At 46.0% G+C, this 19668-nt stretch overlaps 1 protein-coding gene and 1 non-coding gene across 5 annotated transcripts in view; one reads left to right on the top strand and one right to left on the bottom strand.

Moving 5' to 3' along the window:
* The first annotated feature begins 644 nt into the window (after window positions 1-644).
* Window positions 645-751, top strand: LOC114235866 (U6 spliceosomal RNA). The gene has a single exon (XR_003621944.1). It is a non-coding gene; the product is annotated as a U6 spliceosomal RNA (small nuclear RNA).
* Window positions 752-3365: 2614 nt separating this feature from the next.
* PHF24 (PHD finger protein 24) overlaps window positions 3366-19668 on the bottom strand; it is a 28852-nt gene continuing 12549 nt past the window's right edge. For 2 of the 4 annotated variants that reach the window (XM_007196936.3, XM_007196935.3), the window contains exons 2-8: window positions 13370-13751; window positions 12549-12734; window positions 9078-9156; window positions 8576-8781; window positions 8081-8241; window positions 7680-7775; window positions 3366-7352 (exon numbers count right to left, since the gene is read on the bottom strand). In XM_007196936.3, the coding sequence (XP_007196998.2) occupies window positions 7256-7352; window positions 7680-7775; window positions 8081-8241; window positions 8576-8781; window positions 9078-9156; window positions 12549-12734; window positions 13370-13747 (1203 nt within the window). In that variant the 5' untranslated portion in view covers window positions 13748-13751 and the 3' untranslated portion in view covers window positions 3366-7255. Of the gene's footprint in view, window positions 7353-7679; window positions 7776-8080; window positions 8242-8575; window positions 8782-9077; window positions 9157-12548; window positions 12735-13369; window positions 13752-19668 lie in introns of those variants that run through there. The other 2 variants (XM_007196937.3, XM_057548555.1) reach the window with 2 other exon arrangements.

The raw sequence follows: 19668 nt of genomic DNA, 5'->3' as shown, positions 1-19668 counted from the left end.
TGTCATATGCTTGTACAGCTTCACTACCTTCCCTGGTATTCAGTTATCTTTTGGTCCTATTGAGCAGAAATCTGTCTCTCTTCCACCTTTGATCTTAGCTCTGTGCTTGAGGTCACATTGACTTCATTGGTCCCATCTACCAGACATCAGCCATCTGCATCCCTTGAGTCTGATCCTCGACAGGGTGAACACCTCTCAGGCCTTCATGGGTTCTTCCTCTGCCTTGTTCAATCCCAGCCACTAAGACCATGTTCCCCTGGCTGGGTTTCAGTTCATGATGCCTGGCTCTGGTTAGCTTTTTCCAGGAGTGCTGGTGCAGCATACCAGCCGGCCTGCATCCCTCCTCTGACCCTGTACTTCTTTCCACGTAGCCTCAGGTTACATCAGCTTTTTAGTAGTTCACTCACACCAGGTGAAGACTGCATCCTCTGTTCTCCCTGACCTGCTAAATCACATCTTGCCCATTTTGTACCTGTTATAGTTTTGAAAGGAGTGTTATTATTTATTTATTATTAAAGACAAAGATACTTGAAATTAGTGAAATAAAAAACATTTTGGCACTAATTTCTGAGCTTTAGGACAATCCTTGGGCTTGGAAGTCTTTGTATTTGATGCTTACTTAGATGGGACAAGGAGGGACTCAAGTGCTCACTTTAGCAGCACATATACTAAAACTGGAACATTACAGAGAAGATTAGCATGGCCTCTGCACAAGGATGACATGCAAATTCATGAAGCCTTCCATGTTTTTGTTTTTGATGAATATTAAAATGTAATAATGTAAAGTGAATGTATATATGGATAAATTAGTATATTGCCAAAAAAAAAAAAAAAAAGAAAAAGAGGGACTGAAGATCCCCAGCTGGCTTGGCTGTGACTTCAGCACTGTGGACAGAGGCCAATGGAAGTTCCCCCGGCTATGCCTGGGACTGTGGGTGGGTGGAAGATGATACACACACAGCCTTCAGGTGGGGCCAGAAATTCTTGCTGCTCACTCAGTGCCTTACAGTGTACCAAGCTCTTTCCTCTTACCAGATTTATTCTGTCCTCACTCAACTATCAGCCCAGGAAGCATACAAAATGAACTGTTTTCCAGATTTTTACAGATGAGGAAACTGAGGTTTTGCAAGGCCAAACTCCAAGTAACCCTATGAGTGGGATGGGAGAGAGAACACTAATTACTCCATATTTAGCAAATTTAGCAACCACTGCCCTTCTCTGACTCAGGTGCACTCCTCTTTATCTCTAGGGAAAGTCAGGGTCGGTGGAAGTTTTTGTGGAACTGAGGTTCCAGCCAACCATGGAAACAAGTGGCAGTTGGTAGCAGGAACAGTGCTGGGAGGCTCTGAAGTTCCAGTCAGGACTGCCCGAATGAGGGTGGGGAAACCTTGCTTGTCATTAAGGTTCACAGAGGTCCAGCTTTTATGCCTCTTCTTCTGTCCCAATACTTGGCTTCACTGAACCTGGAGATAAGGAAAAGGGACGTGTAGGATGTTATTAAGGTGTTTCTGAGCCTGATGGACCTTTGTGGGAAAATTCCGGGAAGGGTGTGGGAGTCTTTGTGAAGGGGGTGAGTTGTGCAGGTGGTAAGAAATCCTCTGACATGGGCTACAGGTCTGGCTATCTGTGTATGCCTATTCCCTGGGTGTGGAAACAGGAGGTGCTGGACCACACAGCATCTTTCTTTGAGGTGTACTTTGACAGGCAGCACAATAAAGTAGTTGAGCGCGTGGGCACTGAAGCCAGACTACCTGGTTCCCCTGCTTCCTAGCTGTGTGACTGTGGAACCTTGAGAAGTTCTCAGCCTCTCGGTTCTTCACTTTCTCATCTGTAATACAAATCACGTAGGGTTGTTTTGAAGATTAATTAGTTTATGCAAAGCACTTAGAATTGCCCAGGGCATAGTAAGTGCTCAAAAATATTAGTAATTACATTTGGCTCTTGAACAATGTGGGAATTAGGGGTGCCAATGCACCCGCTGCAAAAATCCTCTTGTAGCTTTATAGCTGGGTCTCTGTATCCCCGGTTCCACATCTGTGGATTCAACCAACTGAGGACTGTGTGGTACTGTTGTACCTATTTACTGAAAAAAATCTGCATGTAAGTGGACGCATGCAACTGAATGGCCTCTGCTCCCTCAGGGGTTAACCATATTTGTATTTGGGGCTCCTATGGTTTTGAGGTAGAATATCTACCTGCCTCTGATCCACAGTCTAGAGATGCTTTCCCGTCTACATGTACTGGCTCTGTTCATACCAGGCAAAAGGGATGAATGGGGATTTCATAGTCCTCTGAAAGCTTCTCCAGACCTTAGTTTACCCAGCCCTACCATATCACATTAAAACAATTTGCAAAGATGGGGAGGAAACTCAGACCAAGGACAGCCCAGAAGACCCGGAGAAAACAGCCAACTAGCTTCCCTACTTTGTAGCTCAGCAAAAACTGGGAAGGGAAAAATGTCTAAAGCTGGCCCTTGGTGTGTGTTTGGGGGCAATACATAGCAGACAGGCTTGGAGGGCTTACCTTTTCCTTAATTTCTTCAAAAACTTTGGCTCTTCTCTTCAGTGCCCTCATCTCCTCCTTGTCCATGGTGGAGCCCCTGCCTCCTCCCACCCCCACCTATCTCATGGGTTCCTTGGAGGTCACAGCTGCTCCTATTTTAGACTCAGGAATTGGCCGATGATAGGAAACCAAACAGAAACTTGGTAGGTGCCCCAAACAACAGGAAACAAGAAGCCAAAATAGCATCACAATCTTTTTATTATGATTCCCACTGTGCCCAGGCTCTGGGAACATCAGCTCCTTCTGGAGTGAAGGCTGAGCCATGGGGAGGAGCATGCAGCTGTAGTGATGGGAAGACAGGGCTTGAGGATGTTCCCCTCAGCTTACTGTCAAGTTACCTTCCGCAGAAAAGCACATAGGAAGGGCATAAGGGACCAGAGGCCATTGGATCCTCCATTGTTACTTGAGCGCTCTCAGAGCCCTTCTCACAAGCCTGTGTTTGGCGGGGAGACAGATCAGAGGCCATCTCTTATAGGAGGCTAGGCTTGATGGCCTTCGTTTCACCATGGATATGGAAAGGCCTTGCTACTTATACATTGATGTTCTTATCTGTGGTCATGCCAGCCCATGCTATACAAACCAGAATGTGATTGGGCTTCTTAGTCACTGGCCTGAGCAGACCTGACACCCTCTCCATGATCTGGGTCATCAGGGCATTTGGCCCAGAGGGAAGAAAGTTTTTCCTTCGTGCTAGTGGGGTCTACTGGAGATTCTGTAACCTGTTCATTTTCTTTCCTTTCAAGGTTGCTAAAAGCAGTGGCAGCAGAAAAGCAACAGCAGAGAAAATGCCCAGTCCCACCCCACTCCAGCGTGGGCTGTCGGCAGCAGGCAGGATGCATTACTATCCCCCAATCAAGGAGAACTCTGTTGTCTGGGCTGTAGCTAAGGGCCCAGAGAGAGATTCTGGGCAATTCAAACTAAGAGGCATGGAGAAAGCAGCAATTTTATTCCACTGTAAATAGAGGGGTAAAAAGGGGTTACGGTTACAGGTGCTGCCTGGATGTTCTGAAATTCTGGCATCAATGTTGTTTTGCCTTTTAAACTCCAAGTATGTATCTGCCTTTACTCTGCTGGTTTAAAGGGGACATGCCTGCAGGATCACTAGAGCCTGCCACCAGTCCTGTCTGAAAGTTACTCTTGGCTCCGTGGTGGTCATGGCTGGCCTGTGACCCTGCCATGCAGCTTCTTCTGAGCTTCCCTCTTGCCTTTAGGGTTTCTTGCACCAGCTTTACTGAAGCCACGAGACATGCAGTGGTTGAGGTTGAGGCTTAGAGGCCTAGGCACAATCCTGAGCCCACCCCCCAGAGAGGTGCCCTCTTCCCAGGTGGTTTGATTCTGTGCTTCCCATACTGTTGATAGGAATGGGGGACCCCTATATTTGGCCACTCTAACAAGGCCAGGGTGACATGCCATAGGGAGCACCAGGGCCAGAAAGGCCAGTGCCTGGCCTGCAACCACAGTTGCTTAGGCTGCGGACAGAAAGAGGCAGCATGCTCATAGCTTCAGCCGTGGCTGTCCTCAAAGGAAGAGCTCTTGAAAGGGGTCAGTACCTAGGAGTAAGGAAACTGCTCCATCCCTGGGATCAAAGGGGCCCATTGCTCAAAAGAGCAGAGCCTGAATCTATTGGGGAAGGCTGATCTCAGGAGAGGAAGCCACGGAGCAGACCTAAAGAGGCTACATGGCCACAGCTATTGCCTCAGCTGACCCTGTGTCCCTGAAGCTCCATCGTGTCATCAAATGCCCCTGTCTTTAAATCTGAGCATGGAAAAGAGGACTTCCGGGTGAAAAACAGACTTAGGGCAAGTAGTCTTCAGAGGAGCATCTGTGTAACCTCAGCCTCCCTTGGCTGAGGGGTGGGGTGGGTGGTGCTTGGGAAAAGAACTGATCTCTGCAATTTTGGGCAGCCAAGAAGAAAAGACTGAAACATTTTTCTCATACTCTTATTAGAGTCAGTCGCTAATTTCTGTACTTGGCAGAATTTCAGACAGTCACAATGATGAAAGGGCTTGAAAAGGAAAGGAAATTGGCTTCACTATGTTCATAAAAGTTTGAACATCTCCATATGTACTGGAGAGGGGCTCTGTGGATTAGGACACTGCAAAGGGAGATCTCAGAAAGGCGCTTGGGGTAGAGCTTCTGCAACTCTTGACTGAGGGAGCAGTGGAACCTCTCCTTTGGTAAAAAGCTAGATGCCTATGGAGAAGAGGCTGGTTGCTTCTCTGTGCTTTTCTGCTTCCTAGGATTCTTGTGACTGGGCACTCTATCCTTTGCTGAGGGCAACGTCCCCTGGACCCTTTGCAGCACGCCCCCACTGAGGAAGCTTGCCGCCCTGGAATAGGGAGAGGGTGATCCCAAATGGGCCAGATCCTGTTGTGGAAGAACTCTGGGGTCTGCTTTGCCAGGCCCTGGTATACAGCTGGCCTGATCCAGTGGCCCCCAGTCTTTACCACTCACCCACAGAAAGCTAGAAGCTGCAGCTCCAGAGAGGTAGGCATCGCCTTGGTCTGTGAAGGATCAGGGAACAAGAAGATGGACTGCCAATCCTTTTGATTGATGACGAGGCAGGAGAAAAAGCTACCGAGTTCTCAAAGCCCAGAGCTTGTTTTTACTCAAAATGCCCTGTCCATGAGATCAAGCAGCCCAAGGCCATTGACATAGAAGGTGATTTGCCAGGAGAGTAAGCAAAAGCCCTTGTGCTTAATGTGCTTTAATGTCAGCGCAAAACCCTAGGGCTGGCTGCTTCGGATGCAGTCTTTGGGCCCAAAAGTCATGTGCTTTCTATTTCTTTCTTTGTTTTTTTTTCTTTTTTTGGCTGGACTGAATAATGGCCCCTCCTACTGATTAGTCTTGGGAGTATGGCTATGGAGTATTTACAAAGAACTGGGGTTTTTGAAATGTTCGGAGCCATACACATGAACCCAGTTCATCTTCTGTATGCTTCCTTTCAGTCCTAAATAATCCAACCTCAGAAGCCTCTTACCTGGCTTCTAGGTCAGGCTCTAAGGGAGGAGACCATATAGTGCTCTTACCATGCTCCAGGTTACAGCTCCCTGCTTTCCTCTGAGCAGCACTGAGCTGTATGCTGCTTCTTCTGTAGAAGTGCCTTGAGCAATGGGGTTGTGTTAACTTCTGCATGACTGAGCCAACCCCCTCTCAAATAACTTGGTCGTCAGAACTGGCTAACCTAAGCCATTAGCTTGGAAACAGAAACTTGAACTCCAGGGCCTGTGCTTACCTGTAACATACACTGATTGGGGAATTTAATGACAACTTAGGAAGGACAGCTGGGGCTGGGAGGCCAGGCTTGGTGGCCTTGTGGCAGCCTCTCCTTGCCCCCAAAGTCTTCCCATGCCAGGTCCAGGCCCTAAGCTGGTGGGGAAGGACATGTAGTGAGCAATGGGGAAAAGCAGCAACTCAGGCCATATCTCAGTAACAGGGAGAAGGGAACACCTCTTCCTTCTGTGAGGCTTTGCTGGGACTTTCTCTGTTCAAGAGAGTTGAGATGCAAATCCTCTTCTTAGCTCCAGTGTCTTATCCTCATTGTCAGGTGGTTTGAAAGGAATCCCTTTTGAGGGCTTCTGTGGAGTTGCTCTTTCTTGGGCTATGAAAAAGCCTGGCTCTGTACTCCATACCATGGCACACTTTTCTAGGTCTGCAGTTGAGCTGAGCTGGAAGAACGGAAAAGCATGAGCCTTCTTCTCTCCTCTTCCATCCAGGCCTTGTCCTCATTGGAGCTCAGGCTTTGGGTCTCTGTGGTAGCCGACTTGGGTGAAGCACTTAACCCAGAGGGCTGTGACTCTTGCCATCATACCTGTTCCATTCAGGCCCCTGGGCTCTGGGTCATGAGCACCCACCTAAAAAACAGGGGCCAGGATGGCTCACCTTGGTTTTGGACTGTTCTGTTAAATAAAGACTTTTGGACTTGAATGACCTGGCTGAGAGGTTCCTAGAATTCTGGGTCCCTGGGAAGGGCTGCCTTCCCTTTTCTAATTAGGATTCCACAGACTAGTTGCCTTCTCTGTCACCAGGAATTGGAATTTAAATAAATAATAAATAAATAATAAGTGCAGTGGTGGTTTTCAACCATTTCCCCACCCCACCTGAGGGACATAGCACACACCTACCAGAACAGTGGCTCACCACAGAAGGGATTTTCAGTGTGGGAAGAGGGAGCCTGTCAGCATCTCTAGGAGAGTATGTGAGTCTGATATGCCCCCTTATTAAGAATCACTTGGCCAGAGACTGATCTATTGTGAATCAGAACTGGCCAATAGAAGGGCTGAGTTGAGACCCCCTCGTTTATACCAAGGGCTTCACGAAAGAACTTTGGTCCTTCTTCAATCAAAAAGAACCAGGTCTCTGCAGGCATGGACAGCTAGGCATGTGTGTATGTGTGCATGTGTGTGCACACATATACGTGTGCAGTGGCAGGTCCAGTCTACGGTGTGAGGGCAGGGGGTGGTCCAGGAGCAGATACTGCCACAGCTCCCAGGGCTTCTCCCTGTGGCAATGCATTTACTGTCTCTGTTGTGATGGGAATGTTGATTTCAGTGCCATAAAGCTTAGTGACAAACTGAGATGTGGCCAGTGCTCCATCCCCATAAGTCTCAGTACCAGAGGTTGGTGGGGGAAGGGAGAAAGTAAAGGAGGGAGAGAACGCCACTGTCCCCAAACTGAGCTTTTCTGCTCCATGCTATCCTGGGGGTTTCAGGTGAATGGCTGCACTGTTGGGGCGAGCAGCCAAGATGTAGACGACATTCTCCTGCAGGAAGGTAGGCCAGTCCACAAATCTGGAGTGGAAGCAAAGAACAGGTTTGTGAGGCCGGTTGCTGAGCCTGGAGGCTCATGAGACCTGCTCCCAGTGGCAGCATGGCTTAAGGTGGGCAAAACTCAGGGAAGCCCTGGCTTGTGCGTGACATGGTGATGGCAGGCTGTGCTTCCAGGGTGACAGACCGGCTCACTGGCCCTATGGATCTGGGGTCAAATGTGTACTCTTAAAGTCTGGTTTCTGGGGTGGGCATTTGCTGTTTTGGGGTGATGGCGGGTAACACCCAATCTTACTTGTGTGTGTGTAGGGGTCAGGGGTGTAGACAGCCAGGTGAGGAGGTGTCACTCACCTGGACTCAGGCTCTGTGGGCAGCGGGGCCTTGTCCTGACTCTTGCTGCTGCTGCTGGCTGGGCTGCTGTCTGTTATGGGACCCACATGGCTGACGCTGTTGGGCACAAGGACATGTGGTTAGGAGTGGGACACTGAAAGGTCCGGCCCCTTCCACATTCTGGTGAACCCAAAGCTCTGGATGTGCTTGTCCAGGCTTTTCTGACATGGGGCGACGGAGTTCGGAGCAGAGGCTGCTCTACGCCTTGGCCAGTAGGAGTCACTGTCCACTGTGTAAAGCACAGGAGGATCTTCTGGCTCTTGGAGAAACTGGCAGGAGGAACAGGGAGGTAGGTACCTTTCATACCAAGGGCCATTTGGCATGGAGAAAGGAGGAGGGGCAGGGATTGGTAGGGAGCGGACCTGACACTGCAGGAGGAAGCATCTGGGGGGCGTTTGCAGAACCAAGAGTGCTGGGCATGGCGGCACTCTGCCTCACTGATAGCGCTCCCGCTGCCCCGGGCCAGGAAAGTGGCCCGGGCTCGCTCCCGCTCCTTGACTGTCAGAAGCCTTAACAGAGAGTTCTGGGGAAGAAGAGATATAGTAAGACCTGGAGGTGAAAATATTTTGTAAACGGTCAAGCCACAGAGAATCCTACCTCCATTATCACCTCTGCACCCTCCCTCTGAAGCTGCCCAGAGCGTTTCTGGTAACACCAACATTTGCAGTGGGGTCCAGTGCTAATCAATCTTCCTTGGGCAGTTTCCCCAGCCTAAGCACTGGATCACCTGTCACTGGATGGAACCTGAGCCCTTTACAGCTCAGAGAGTACCCAGTGCTCCTCCAACCTGCCTGGCATGTTTCCCTGGTCTCTGTCACCCAGCATCCCACGGACGTTTACCCCCAGCTGGCCCTTACCTGGGGACGTAATTGCTGTAGAAGTAGGAGGGACTCATGGGACAAGAAATCAGGCCACTCTATGTGTCCTCGGTGTTCAGGGTCCAGGGCTGCAAACTGGCGGGCTGCCTGCTCCTCTTGCTCCTCACTTAGAGCCCTGTCACCGTCCCCTCGCTTCGCCGTTTGGTGGCGGTAGCGCAGGAAATCATCCAGCGTCAGGGAGCAGTCTGTGGGGAGGCACCCCGTGCTAGCCATGCCCACCCTTTCCGCAGCCTCTGGAGTACCTGCACTCACCGCTAGGGTACCCTCCAGAGCCCCACCACCCACAGCTCTCATCCAGTCTTTGTCTCCATAGCCAGGATAACTCAGGCTGTGGCCAGTGGTGGGCCAACAGCTTGCGAACACGGCCCCATTTATGCCCTTGCCCCACAAATTCCGGAATACTCCTTTCATGGTTCATCCTAGAAAGTATGAAGAAGAAATCTGCCTGGCTCTCTCCATTGGCAGTACCATCCAGCCTTACCGGGGATAACTTTACACTGCTGAAAGGTCTCTGTGAGGCTGTACATTTCTTCCTCAGTTAGCAGCAAGTTGAGGTTGTTCTGAAAAAGAGGAAGAGCTAAGTCAGTGGCCATGTTGGCCAGTAAGAAAGAAAGGCCAAGGATCAAGAAGGATGGAAATAGTATTTCAGCTGGAAAGCAATTATTGGATCATCTAATCCCAGCCTCTCATTCACAGTCAAGGAGACTGAGGCCCCAGAAAGGGGAAAGGACTTTCTCAGAGCTGTCCAGCTCTGGGCAGGATCTTTCCCGGAACCCAGATATCCTGGCTCCAGCTCTGAGTCCCTTTTACTAAAATAGTGGTTTTTGAATTATTCTCTGAGATAGCTTAGGGGTTCCCTGGAGGTGCCTAAGGAAGCTGTTGCAAGGGAGAAGGGGGCAAGTGGGCAGGGTTCTGAATCCCTAGCTCCATCAACCAGAGCAGCTCCATCTTTATCCATTTTATGTATCTGGCTTCTGTGTTAGGCTGTGTTCAAAGAGTATTTTAGTTAAAAAAGTTTAATTCTAACTCCAGTTTCCATATTGCTAAAAATTGTTTAATCCTAAAGTTGTATCACTTTAACTCCAGAATGGTTTTGAAAGAGATGCCATGATGAAAAAGTTCCTAAAACCAAATGAATTTTTTTTGTGGTGCCAGGGAAGTTTTAATTCCAAAAGAGCACTGATATGTTATTTTGTTAGCATTAATTTACAGTCTTACAGTCTTTAAACTACTGAATATTCTTTATAGTAGATCATTTTCCCTCTAAAATACCAGTAAAGAACAGGAGCAGACATTTCATGACTATTCATTTGTGGATTTCATGAAGAACTCAAACCATTCTTTCAATAAACACTTTTTGAGCACCTAGTATGTGCTTGGCACAATGGTGTACAACACTGTGAGATGTTTAGTATGGCTGGAATGTAGAGTATGTGTGTGTGTCTGTCTTGGGAGAGGGTAGGGTGGGGATAAAAGATAAGGGAGGGGAGGTAGGCAGAAGCCTGACTGTGAAGTGCTTCAAATGCCCTTTATTGAGCCCCTCAAATTGGGCCTTTTTTTCTGAGGGCAAATGGGAGTCATGGAAGGGTTTTTAAGTGTGGAGTGCCATGGTCAGCTCTTTGTCTGCTGTGTGGAGAATGGATTAGATGGGCAAAGTCTGGAGGCATGGAGGGCAGTTAAGTAATTGTTGCAATAAAGAAAAGATAAGTGGCTAAACTAAGACATGAGAATGAAGAAAAGGGGAGAGATTTGAGAGAGATTAGGAGGTAGAGTGTATAGGACCTGCTGACTCACTGGACGTGAGGGGTGAGGGAGAGAAATGAGTTGGGATTGGTAACTGTGGGGTGGTGGTGGTATTACTATTCACAGAGACAAGGCAGGGAGGGAGAATGGGTTTGGGGAAAAAGATGAGTTCATTTGGGGGCATGTTGAGTGTGAAGTACCTGTGAGACATCAAGATGGATATAAGTCCAGGAGACAGGAAATTTAGGTCTGGACCCACAGATTTGGGAATGATTGGTATTTAGATGGTGGAGTAGCCACCGAAGTGGATGAAGACCCAGAGAGAGAGAGTATAGTGGGAAAAGAACCCTGAGAAACACCAGCATTTAGGACTGGGACAAGAAACTAAGGGCACTTAGAATGGTCGGGACTTCCCTGGCGGTCCAGTGGTTAAGACTTTGTCTTCCAGTGCAGGGGGTTGTGGGTTCCATCCCTGGTCATGGAGCTAAGACCCCACGTGCCTCGTGGCCAAAAAACCAAAACATAAAAAAGAAGCAATATTGTAACAAATTTAATAAAGACTTTAAACAATGGTCCACATCAAAAAAAAAAAAATCTAAAAAAAACAAAAACGAAAGAAAGAATGGTCAGAGAAGAACCTGGGAAGAGAATCAGTAGAGGGTACTGGAAGCCAAGAAAAGAGAGTTGTACAATGTAGGAGGTAATGTTAACAGTGGTTATACGAGTCAGATGGAATTTTATTGATTTTCTATTTTCTCTGGTTTCCGTATTTTGTGTAATAATTCTCACAAAAATACTCATACCCTAAGAAAAGAGGGGGCAGTAAGGAAGTGCTAAATACGTCAGAGAGATCAAGTAAAAGATTCCTGAGAAAAGGTCACCGGACTTGACAATTAGGTCGCTGGTGACCTTAGAAGAGCTAATTCAGCAAAATGATGGATGCAGAAGCCGAATTACAAGTGGTTGCAGAACCACAAGGAGATAATGAAGTCCTTTCAAGAAGCTTGGCTGTGAAGGGAAGGAAAGAAAAGGGAGGAACTTGGAAGAAGGCTTTGTAAAAGGTCTGGTGGAGAGTGGTGGTAATGAAGGCAGGACTGTGACAGAAAGCCAGGAAGGGAGCCGTGTAATCCTGAGGGTTTAGGAAGGAGACACTCAGTCCTACATCAGCAGAACACTGCCAAGCAGAGTTGCTGTGAGTGTGAAAAGGCTAGCATTTGGAGGAGTGGTGACTAGAGAAGATTGCCTGTAGAGCAGGCTCTGCTGTGGCATATTCCAGCTGGGGAGAAGGTATTTAAGTGAGTGGAAATAGCTGTTCTATACTTCATTTTATGGACAAGCCACAGAGAAAGTGTTATTTGTTAGAAAGTGGCACATCTTTGCTTTCTCCTAGGCAGTAGGAAGAAGAGGGGATCAGCAGATACTCCTTACTCTGAAATCAGTGGATGAAGATACCTGCAGGGCAACAGATCAATAAAGCAAGACTTGAACTCTATTCAGGTGTGCTGAGAAATGGATATGAATCTCGCTTTTAATCTTTTCAAAATTTGGAAGGCATTTATGTATAATTTGCAAAGTTCTGAATCAACAGGCCTTTGTTACTTAATTCACAAAATGATTGCTTCAGCGATGAAGAAAAATGCTCCTAAGAGTTAGGTAGAAGACCAAGTGAGAATCTTAGGACTAAGATGTTTTTCTTGGATGGAATCCATCCCTATTGGAAGCAAGCCGGTTAGGATTTCAGGTTGGTTTTTCAGATGAATACAATGAATGACAACTATAGACTAACAGAGAGTAAGTACTGCTCCAAGCAGAATTCGTTGTGAATAATTAGGTCTCGTCCTACCCATTCAGTCCTCTAGCTCAGTGGTTCTCAACTGGAACAATTTCGTTCCCCCACGATACATTTGGTAGTATCTGGAGATATTTTGGGTTGTCACAACTGGGGGTGGGTGCTACTGGCGTCTAATGGGTAGAGGCTAGGGATGTTGTTAAACATCCTACAGTGCACACAGCCCGCTCAACAAAGAATTATTGTGCCCCAAACATCAATAGTACTGAGGTAAGGAAAGTCTGTCCTAACTCTAGTGACCCGAACCTGAATACTCTTCAGGTTACTGCCTAGAAACCAGTGTTCTAAGACTGGGCCTCCAGGAAATGTGCCAAATCTCTGGCAGTGCAGGAGCCCACCATCCCTGCAGTCTAGGCTCACACAGTAGTGGCAGCTCCAGCCTGTTTCCGTGTGTGCCGTCTCAGTCACCTCCGCGGCACTGTCTCCTTGGATGTAGCCCACGCGGCGCAGGCAGCCATCATGGAAGACCCTGGTGCAGACCCTGCACGGGAAGAGGCTCTCGGCTGTCCAGACCTCACAGACATCACACATCTCATCATTAACAACCTGGGGAAAGATGGCAGGAGTGTATAGGGATGTATAAACACAGCAGCAAGATCCTAGGCCACCAAGCACAGTGCTACCTGCCTGGGGCTGAGTGACCCTGGAGCAGCCTAAAGGAACTGAAGCCAATGTTATGGCAATAGAGCTTTCTCTCTGGAAGACAAGAACCAGTAGGTTCTTCCAGCTGCTCAGGTCTCTGTGATCATGTTTCTGAGCAGGGATGCTACTAGCATTTTTGGAAAGAATAATCTGTTGTGAGAGATTGTCCCAGGCATTGCAGGACCCTTATCATCCCTGTTTTTCTTGGCACCAAATACCAGGAGCAACTCCCAGTTTTGTGACCTTCCTGAACTCCCCCTACCCCCACCCCAAATTTCCAAATGCCTCCTACAGGGGACAGTATTATCCCTTAGGTGGGAGGGCTGGCATGGTATAATTCCTTATCACCCATTTCCTCAAGTCTTTCACTAAGACAAATCCAGGATGTAACATTTTTATTCTTGGGGAAGAAATTCAAAGACTCAGCTCCATCTTTCTGGTTTTGAGTCTCACTTCAACCATACCCAGGCCTCCCTGTCCTGCTCCCTGATCCCCAGAAGGTCTAAGACTGCGGGATTCTGCCCTTACTGGACACTCACAGGCTCTCTGGGCTCCAAGCGGATATCTGGAGGCTTGTCATCATCCAGCTTCCGGGTGGGGCGGATGAAGGCAGGGGGTGTGAAACGACTGGTCCTGTCAAACTCCTCCGGCTCCACTCCACGCCCATCCCGGATCCTCTCCCAGGCGGCACGGTTGACACTGCTCTCTTCTTGGAGTGCTGGGATGCTTGCCTCTGCTTCTTTCTCTTCCTGCACCTCCTGGACAGAGCCCTCTACCGTGCCACGGTGAGACCCTGAAAGTTCACCTGTGCGTCGGATGGAAGGCCTGTCCCGCAGCCCATCCTTGAAGGCAGACACAGCCAGGCTCACCTTCTGCACCTGCTCCACTGTCTGCCGCTTGGACATCAACACCCCCATGGCTCTGTGGACAGAAAGCAGAGGGGCCCAGACTCAGCCAATGGCTGACCATATTAGGGCAATTCGTTTCAACCATTCACCTAAGTGGCAAGTGCTATTAAATAGCTTCTCCCTTTTCTGGAACTCAGTAGCATGGCGGGGTGGACAGAGCACTTGTTAAGGAGTCAGAAGACCTTGGTTCTATTTCTGACTGGCCCTGTGACTTTGGTTTTCTTGTCTACAAAATGAGGGTGATCTGCTCAGCACACTTCACAGGGCTATCATGAGGATAACATCAGAAAAGGGGCTTAACAGCGCGTGTAGACTAGAAAGCACTCTACAAATGTGAGATGGTATCTCTGTCTCCCTTCCTGTCCCAAAGCCAATTAGGTCTAGGGGTCCCAGGCCTCCACTACTTCGAGACAGTAGGAGACTCCAGAGCCCAAGTCTCTCCCAAAGATGACCCAAGGCATAAAGCAAGACTACAGGTACACATTTCAGACTTCTGACTGAAGGAATGCTCCTCTGACAAGTGCTGTGCACAAGAATCCATATCAAACGCCTACTTTTTGAGTCAGAGTGAATGAACTCCTATTTTTAGAGGACTCCTGAATTAGGCATTCAGGAAACTCTACCACTTCATCCATGTGGTCAAGGTCTCACACACTCCTTTGCTCCTTCTAATTAGTAGCTATGCCTGTTTATGGGTCTGTTTGTCTATCACAGACAACCTGCCCATCACAAGCTCTCAGGTGCTTCTCACACTTCTAAGGCTTTACTAATGTCACTGCCACATTTTCTGCTTTGATTCTCAGAACTGTTCAAGAAAGGTCCATATCCTTTACAGGTTAAAAAGGAATGTTATTCTTGCTCTTCCTCTGTAGTACCAGGGCATTGGAAAGTGAGGGCATGACATGGCACACTGCAAAGCTGGTCTGCTATTTCCTAGCCTGAAGGGTCTTAGTGGCATTCAGTTGGGGAATGTTTGTTCTAAGTGGAGCAGAGAGTCCATTTTAGCCTTGCTATCAATCCATCATAATCAAGGCTTATTGAACAGTACTATACGCAAGGCACCGACTGCTCATCATTGGAAATAGAAGATGGGAGAACACAGTCTCATCACTCAAGCTACTTAAGATCAGAACTGAAAGAAGAGTAAGACAGAGTGCTGGAAGTGCCTAAAGGAAGGTGAGACCATATTACTGGGAGTCAGAGTGGACCCTGAAGGATGGGTAGGAAGTTATCCTCAGTTTGTTTGGGGAAAAAGGTGACAGAGGGAAGGAGGAGAGATTCAGACCAACTAGAAGGCTACTATAATAGTCCAGGCAAGAGGTAGAGGGTTTAAACTGAAATGGGGGCAGCAGGAATGATACTGAGTTGATTTGATACTATGGAAATAGAGAAATTTAGGAATAAATTGATAACTTGATTGGATCAAGCGTAAAGCGCAAGAGAGCAATTTTATATTTATTTCCCAGCTTTATTGAGATATAATTGACATATAACATTAAGTTTAAACTGTAAATGTGATGATTTGATACATGAATATATTGTGAAATGTGTAACACAATAAAGTTAGTTAGCACATCCTTTTTTTTTTTTTTAACATCTTTACTGGAGTATAATTGCTTTACAATGGTGTGTTAGTTTCTGCTTTATAACAAAGTGAATCAGCTATACATATACATATATCCTCATATCTCCTTCCTCTTGCGTCTCCCTCCCACCCTCCCTATCCCACCCCTCTAGGTGGTCACAGAGCACCGAGCTGATCTCCCTGTGCTACGTGGCTGCTTCCCACTAGCTATCTATTTCACATTTGGTAGTGTATATATGTCCATGCCACTCTCTCACTTCGTCCCTGCTTACCCTTCCCCCTCCCCGTGTCCTCAAGTTCATTCTCTACATCTGTGTCTTTATTCCTGTCCTGCCCCTAGGTTCTTCAGAACCTTTTTTTTCTTTTTTAGATTCCATATATATATGTTAGCATATGGTATTTGTTTTTCTCTTTCTGACTTACTTCACTCTGTATGACAGACTCTAGGTCCATCCACCTCACTACAAATAACTCAATTTCGTTTCTCTTCATGGCTGAGTAATATTCTGTGGTATATATGTGCCACATCTTACGTATCCATTCATCTGTCGATGGACACTTAGGTTGCTTCCATGTCCTGGCTACTGTAAACAGAGCTGCAATGAACACTGTGGTACATGACTCTTTTTGAATTATGGTTTTCTCAAGGTATACGCCCAATAGTGGGATGGCTGGGTCGTATGGTAGTTCTATTTTTAGTTTTTTAAGGAACCGCCATACTGTTCTCCATAGTGGCTGTATCAATTTACATTCCCACCAACAGTGCAAGAGGGTTCCCTTTCCTCCACACCCTCTCCAGCATTTATTGTTTGTAGATTTTTTAACGATGGCCATTCTGACTGGTGTGGGGTGACACCTCACTGTAGTTTTGATTTGCATTTCTCTAATGATTAGTGATGTTGAGCATCCTTTCATGTGTTTGTTGGCAATCTGTATATCTCCTTTGGAGAAATGTCTATTTAGGTCTTCTGCCCATTTTTGGATTGGGTTGTTTGTTTTTTTGATATTGAGCTGCATGAGCTGCTTGTAAATTTTGGAGATTAATCCTTGGTCAGCTGCTTCATTTGCAAATATTTTCTCCCATTCTGAGGGTTGCCTTTTCGCCTTCTTTATGGTTTCCTTTGCTGTGCAAAAGCTTTTAAATTTCATTAGGTCCCATTTGTTTATTTTTGTTTTTATTTCCATTTCTCTAGGAGGTGGGTCAAAAAGGATCTTGCTGTGATTTATGTCAGAGTGTTCTGCCTATGTTTTCCTCTAAGAATTTAATAGTGTCTGGCCTTACATTTAGGTCTTTAATCCATTTTGAGTTTATTTTTGTGTATAGTGTTAGGGAGTGTTCTAATTTCATTCTTTTACATGTAGCTGTCCAGTTTTCCCAGCACCACTTATTGAAGAGGCTGTCTTTTCTCCATTGTATATTCTTTCCTCCTTTATCAAAGATAAGGTGACCATATGTGCGTGGGTTTATCTCTGGGCTTTCCATCTTGTTTCATTGATCTATATTTGTTTTTGTGCCAGTACCATACTGTCTTGATTACTGTGGCTTGGTAGTATAGTCTGAAGTCCAGGAGCCTGATTCCTCCAGCTCCGTTTTTCTTTCTCAAGATTGCTTTGGCTATTCAGGGTCTTTTGTGTTTCCATACAAATTGTGAAATTTTTTGTTCTAGATCGGTGAAAAATTCCATTGGTAGTTTGATAGGGATTGCATTGAATCTGTAGATTGCTTTGGGTAGTATGATCATTTTCACAATGTTGATTCTTCCAATCCAAGAACATGGTCTATCTCTCCATCAGTTTGTATCATCTTTAATTTCTTTCATCAGTGTCTTATAGTTTTCTGCATACAGGTCTTCTGTTTCCTTAGGTAGGTTTATTCCTAGGTATTTTATTCTTTTTGTTGCAATGGTCAATGGGAGTGTTTCCTTAATTTCTGTTCCAGATTTTTCACCATTAGTGTATAGGAATGCATGAGATTTCTGTGCATTAATTTTGTATCCTGCTACTTTACCAAATTCATTGATTAGTTCTAGTAGCTTTTTGGCAGCATCTTTAGGATTCTCTATGCATAGTATCATGTCATCTGCAAACAGTGACAGCCTTACTTCTTCTTTTCTGATTTGGATTCATTTCTTTTTCTTCTCTGATTGCTGTGGCTAAAGCTTCCAAAACTATGTTGAAAAATAGTGGTGAGAGTGGACAACCTTGTCTTCTTCCTGATCTTAGAGGAAATGGTTTCAGTTTTTCACCACTGAGAATGATGTTGGCTGTGGGTTTGTCATATATGGCCTTTATTATGCTGAGGTAAGTTCTCTCTACGCCTACTTTCTGGAGAGTTTTTATCATAAATGGGTGTTGAATTTTGTCAAAAGCTTTTTCTGCATCTATTGAGACGATCATATGGTTTTTCTCCTTCAATTTAACATGGTGTATCACATTGATTGATTTGCATATATTGAAGAATCCTTGCATTCCTGGGATAAACCCCACTTGATCATGGTGTATGATCCTTTTATTGTGCTATTGGATTCTGTTTGCTAGTATTTTGTTGAGAATTTTTGCATCTATGTTCATCAGTGATATTAGCCTGTAGTTTTCTTTCTTTGTGACATCTTTGTCTGGTTTTGGTATCAGGGTGATGGTGGCCTCATAGAATGAGTTTGGGAGTGTTCCTCCCTCTGCTATATTTTGGAAGAGTTTGAGAAGGATTGGTGTTAGCTCTTCTCTAAATGTTTGATAGACTTCGCCTGTGAAGCCATCTGGTCCTGGGCTTTTGTTTTTTGGAAGATTTTTTTTTAAATTAATTAATTAATTAATTATTTTTGGCTGTGTTGGGGCTTCGTTTCGTTTCTGTGCAAGGGCTTTCTCTAGTTGTGGCAAGCGGGGCCACTCTTCATCGTGGTGTGTGGGCCTCTCACTATCGTGGCCTCTCATTGCGGAGCACAGGCTCCAGACGCGCAGGCTCAGTAGTTGTGGCTCATGGGCCTAGTTGCTCTGCGGCATGTGGGATCTTCCCAGACCAGGGCTCGAACCCGTGTCCCCTGAATTGGCAGGCAGATTCTCAACCACTGCACCACCAGGGAAGCCCTGTTGGAAGGTTTTTAATCACAGTTTCAATTTCAGTGCTTGTGATAGGTCTGTTCATATTTTCTATTTCTTCCTGGTTCAGTCTCGGAAGGTTGTGCTTTTCTAAGAATTTGTTCATTTCTTCCAGGTTGTCCATTTTATTGGCATATCATTGCTTGTAGTAATCTCCAATGATCCTTTGTATTTCTGCAGTGTCAGTTGTTACTTCTCCTTTTTCATTTCTAATTCCATTGATTTGAGTCTTCTCCCTTTTTTCTTGATGAGTCTGGCTAATGGTTTATCAATTTTGTTTATCTTCTCAAAGAACCAGCTTTTAGTTTTATTGATCTTTGCTATTGTTTCCTTCATTTCTTTTTCATTTATTTCTGATCTGATATTTATGATTTCTTTCCTTCTGCTAACTTTGGGATTTTTTTGTTCTTCTTTCTCTAATTAGTTAGCACATCTTTTATCTCACACAATTACCATTTTGTTGTTGTTCTTATGGTGAGAACATTAAAGCTCTACTCTCACAGCATCTTTCAAGTACACAGTATAGTATTGTTAACTATGGTCACATGCTGTACCTTAGATTCCTGGAAGTTTTTCATCTTATATCTGAATGTTGGTACCCTTTGACCAACATCCCTCCATTTCCCTCACCCCTCAGCCTTTGGCAACCATCATTCTGCTCTCTGTTTCTATGAGTTCAATGTTTTTAGATTTCGCACACAAGTGAAGTCATACAGTATTTCATATTTCATACAGCTTATCCCCGCCTGACTTAGAGGGCAGTCTTAAATCGACTAACGAGAAGAAGGGTAGTGCCATTTACAGAAATTGGGAAATAAGAAAGAGGAACAATGAAATTGGATTTTGTATGTATTGAATTAAAGATGTCTCTGGGACATTCAGCTAATATGTTATCTGCTGCTTAAAACTTTTCAATGGCTTTCCAAAGCTTTCAGGATAAAGTCCTCCAAATCAGTTTCTTTACTATGGCCTGTGAGGCTCTCCTCGGTCTGGTGTCCCTTCTTTACTCTGTTCTAACCACACTGGTCTTTCCGTCTTTGTTTGCCATGCTCCCTCTATTATTATTATTATTTTTTATAAATCTATTTATTTATTTTTGGCTGTGTTGGGTCTTCGTTGCTGCGTGCGGGCTTTCTCTAGTTGTGGCGAGTGGGGGCTACTCTTCATTGTGGTGCGCAGGCTTCTCATTGTGGTGGCTTCACCTGTTGCAGAGCATGGGCTCTAGGTGCATGGGCTTCAGTAGTTGTGG

Source organism: Balaenoptera acutorostrata, chromosome 6, assembly GCF_949987535.1.
Source record: "Balaenoptera acutorostrata chromosome 6, mBalAcu1.1, whole genome shotgun sequence".
Lineage (NCBI taxonomy): Eukaryota > Metazoa > Chordata > Mammalia > Artiodactyla > Balaenopteridae > Balaenoptera > Balaenoptera acutorostrata.
This window is presented reverse-complemented; position numbering and strand designations above follow the sequence as displayed.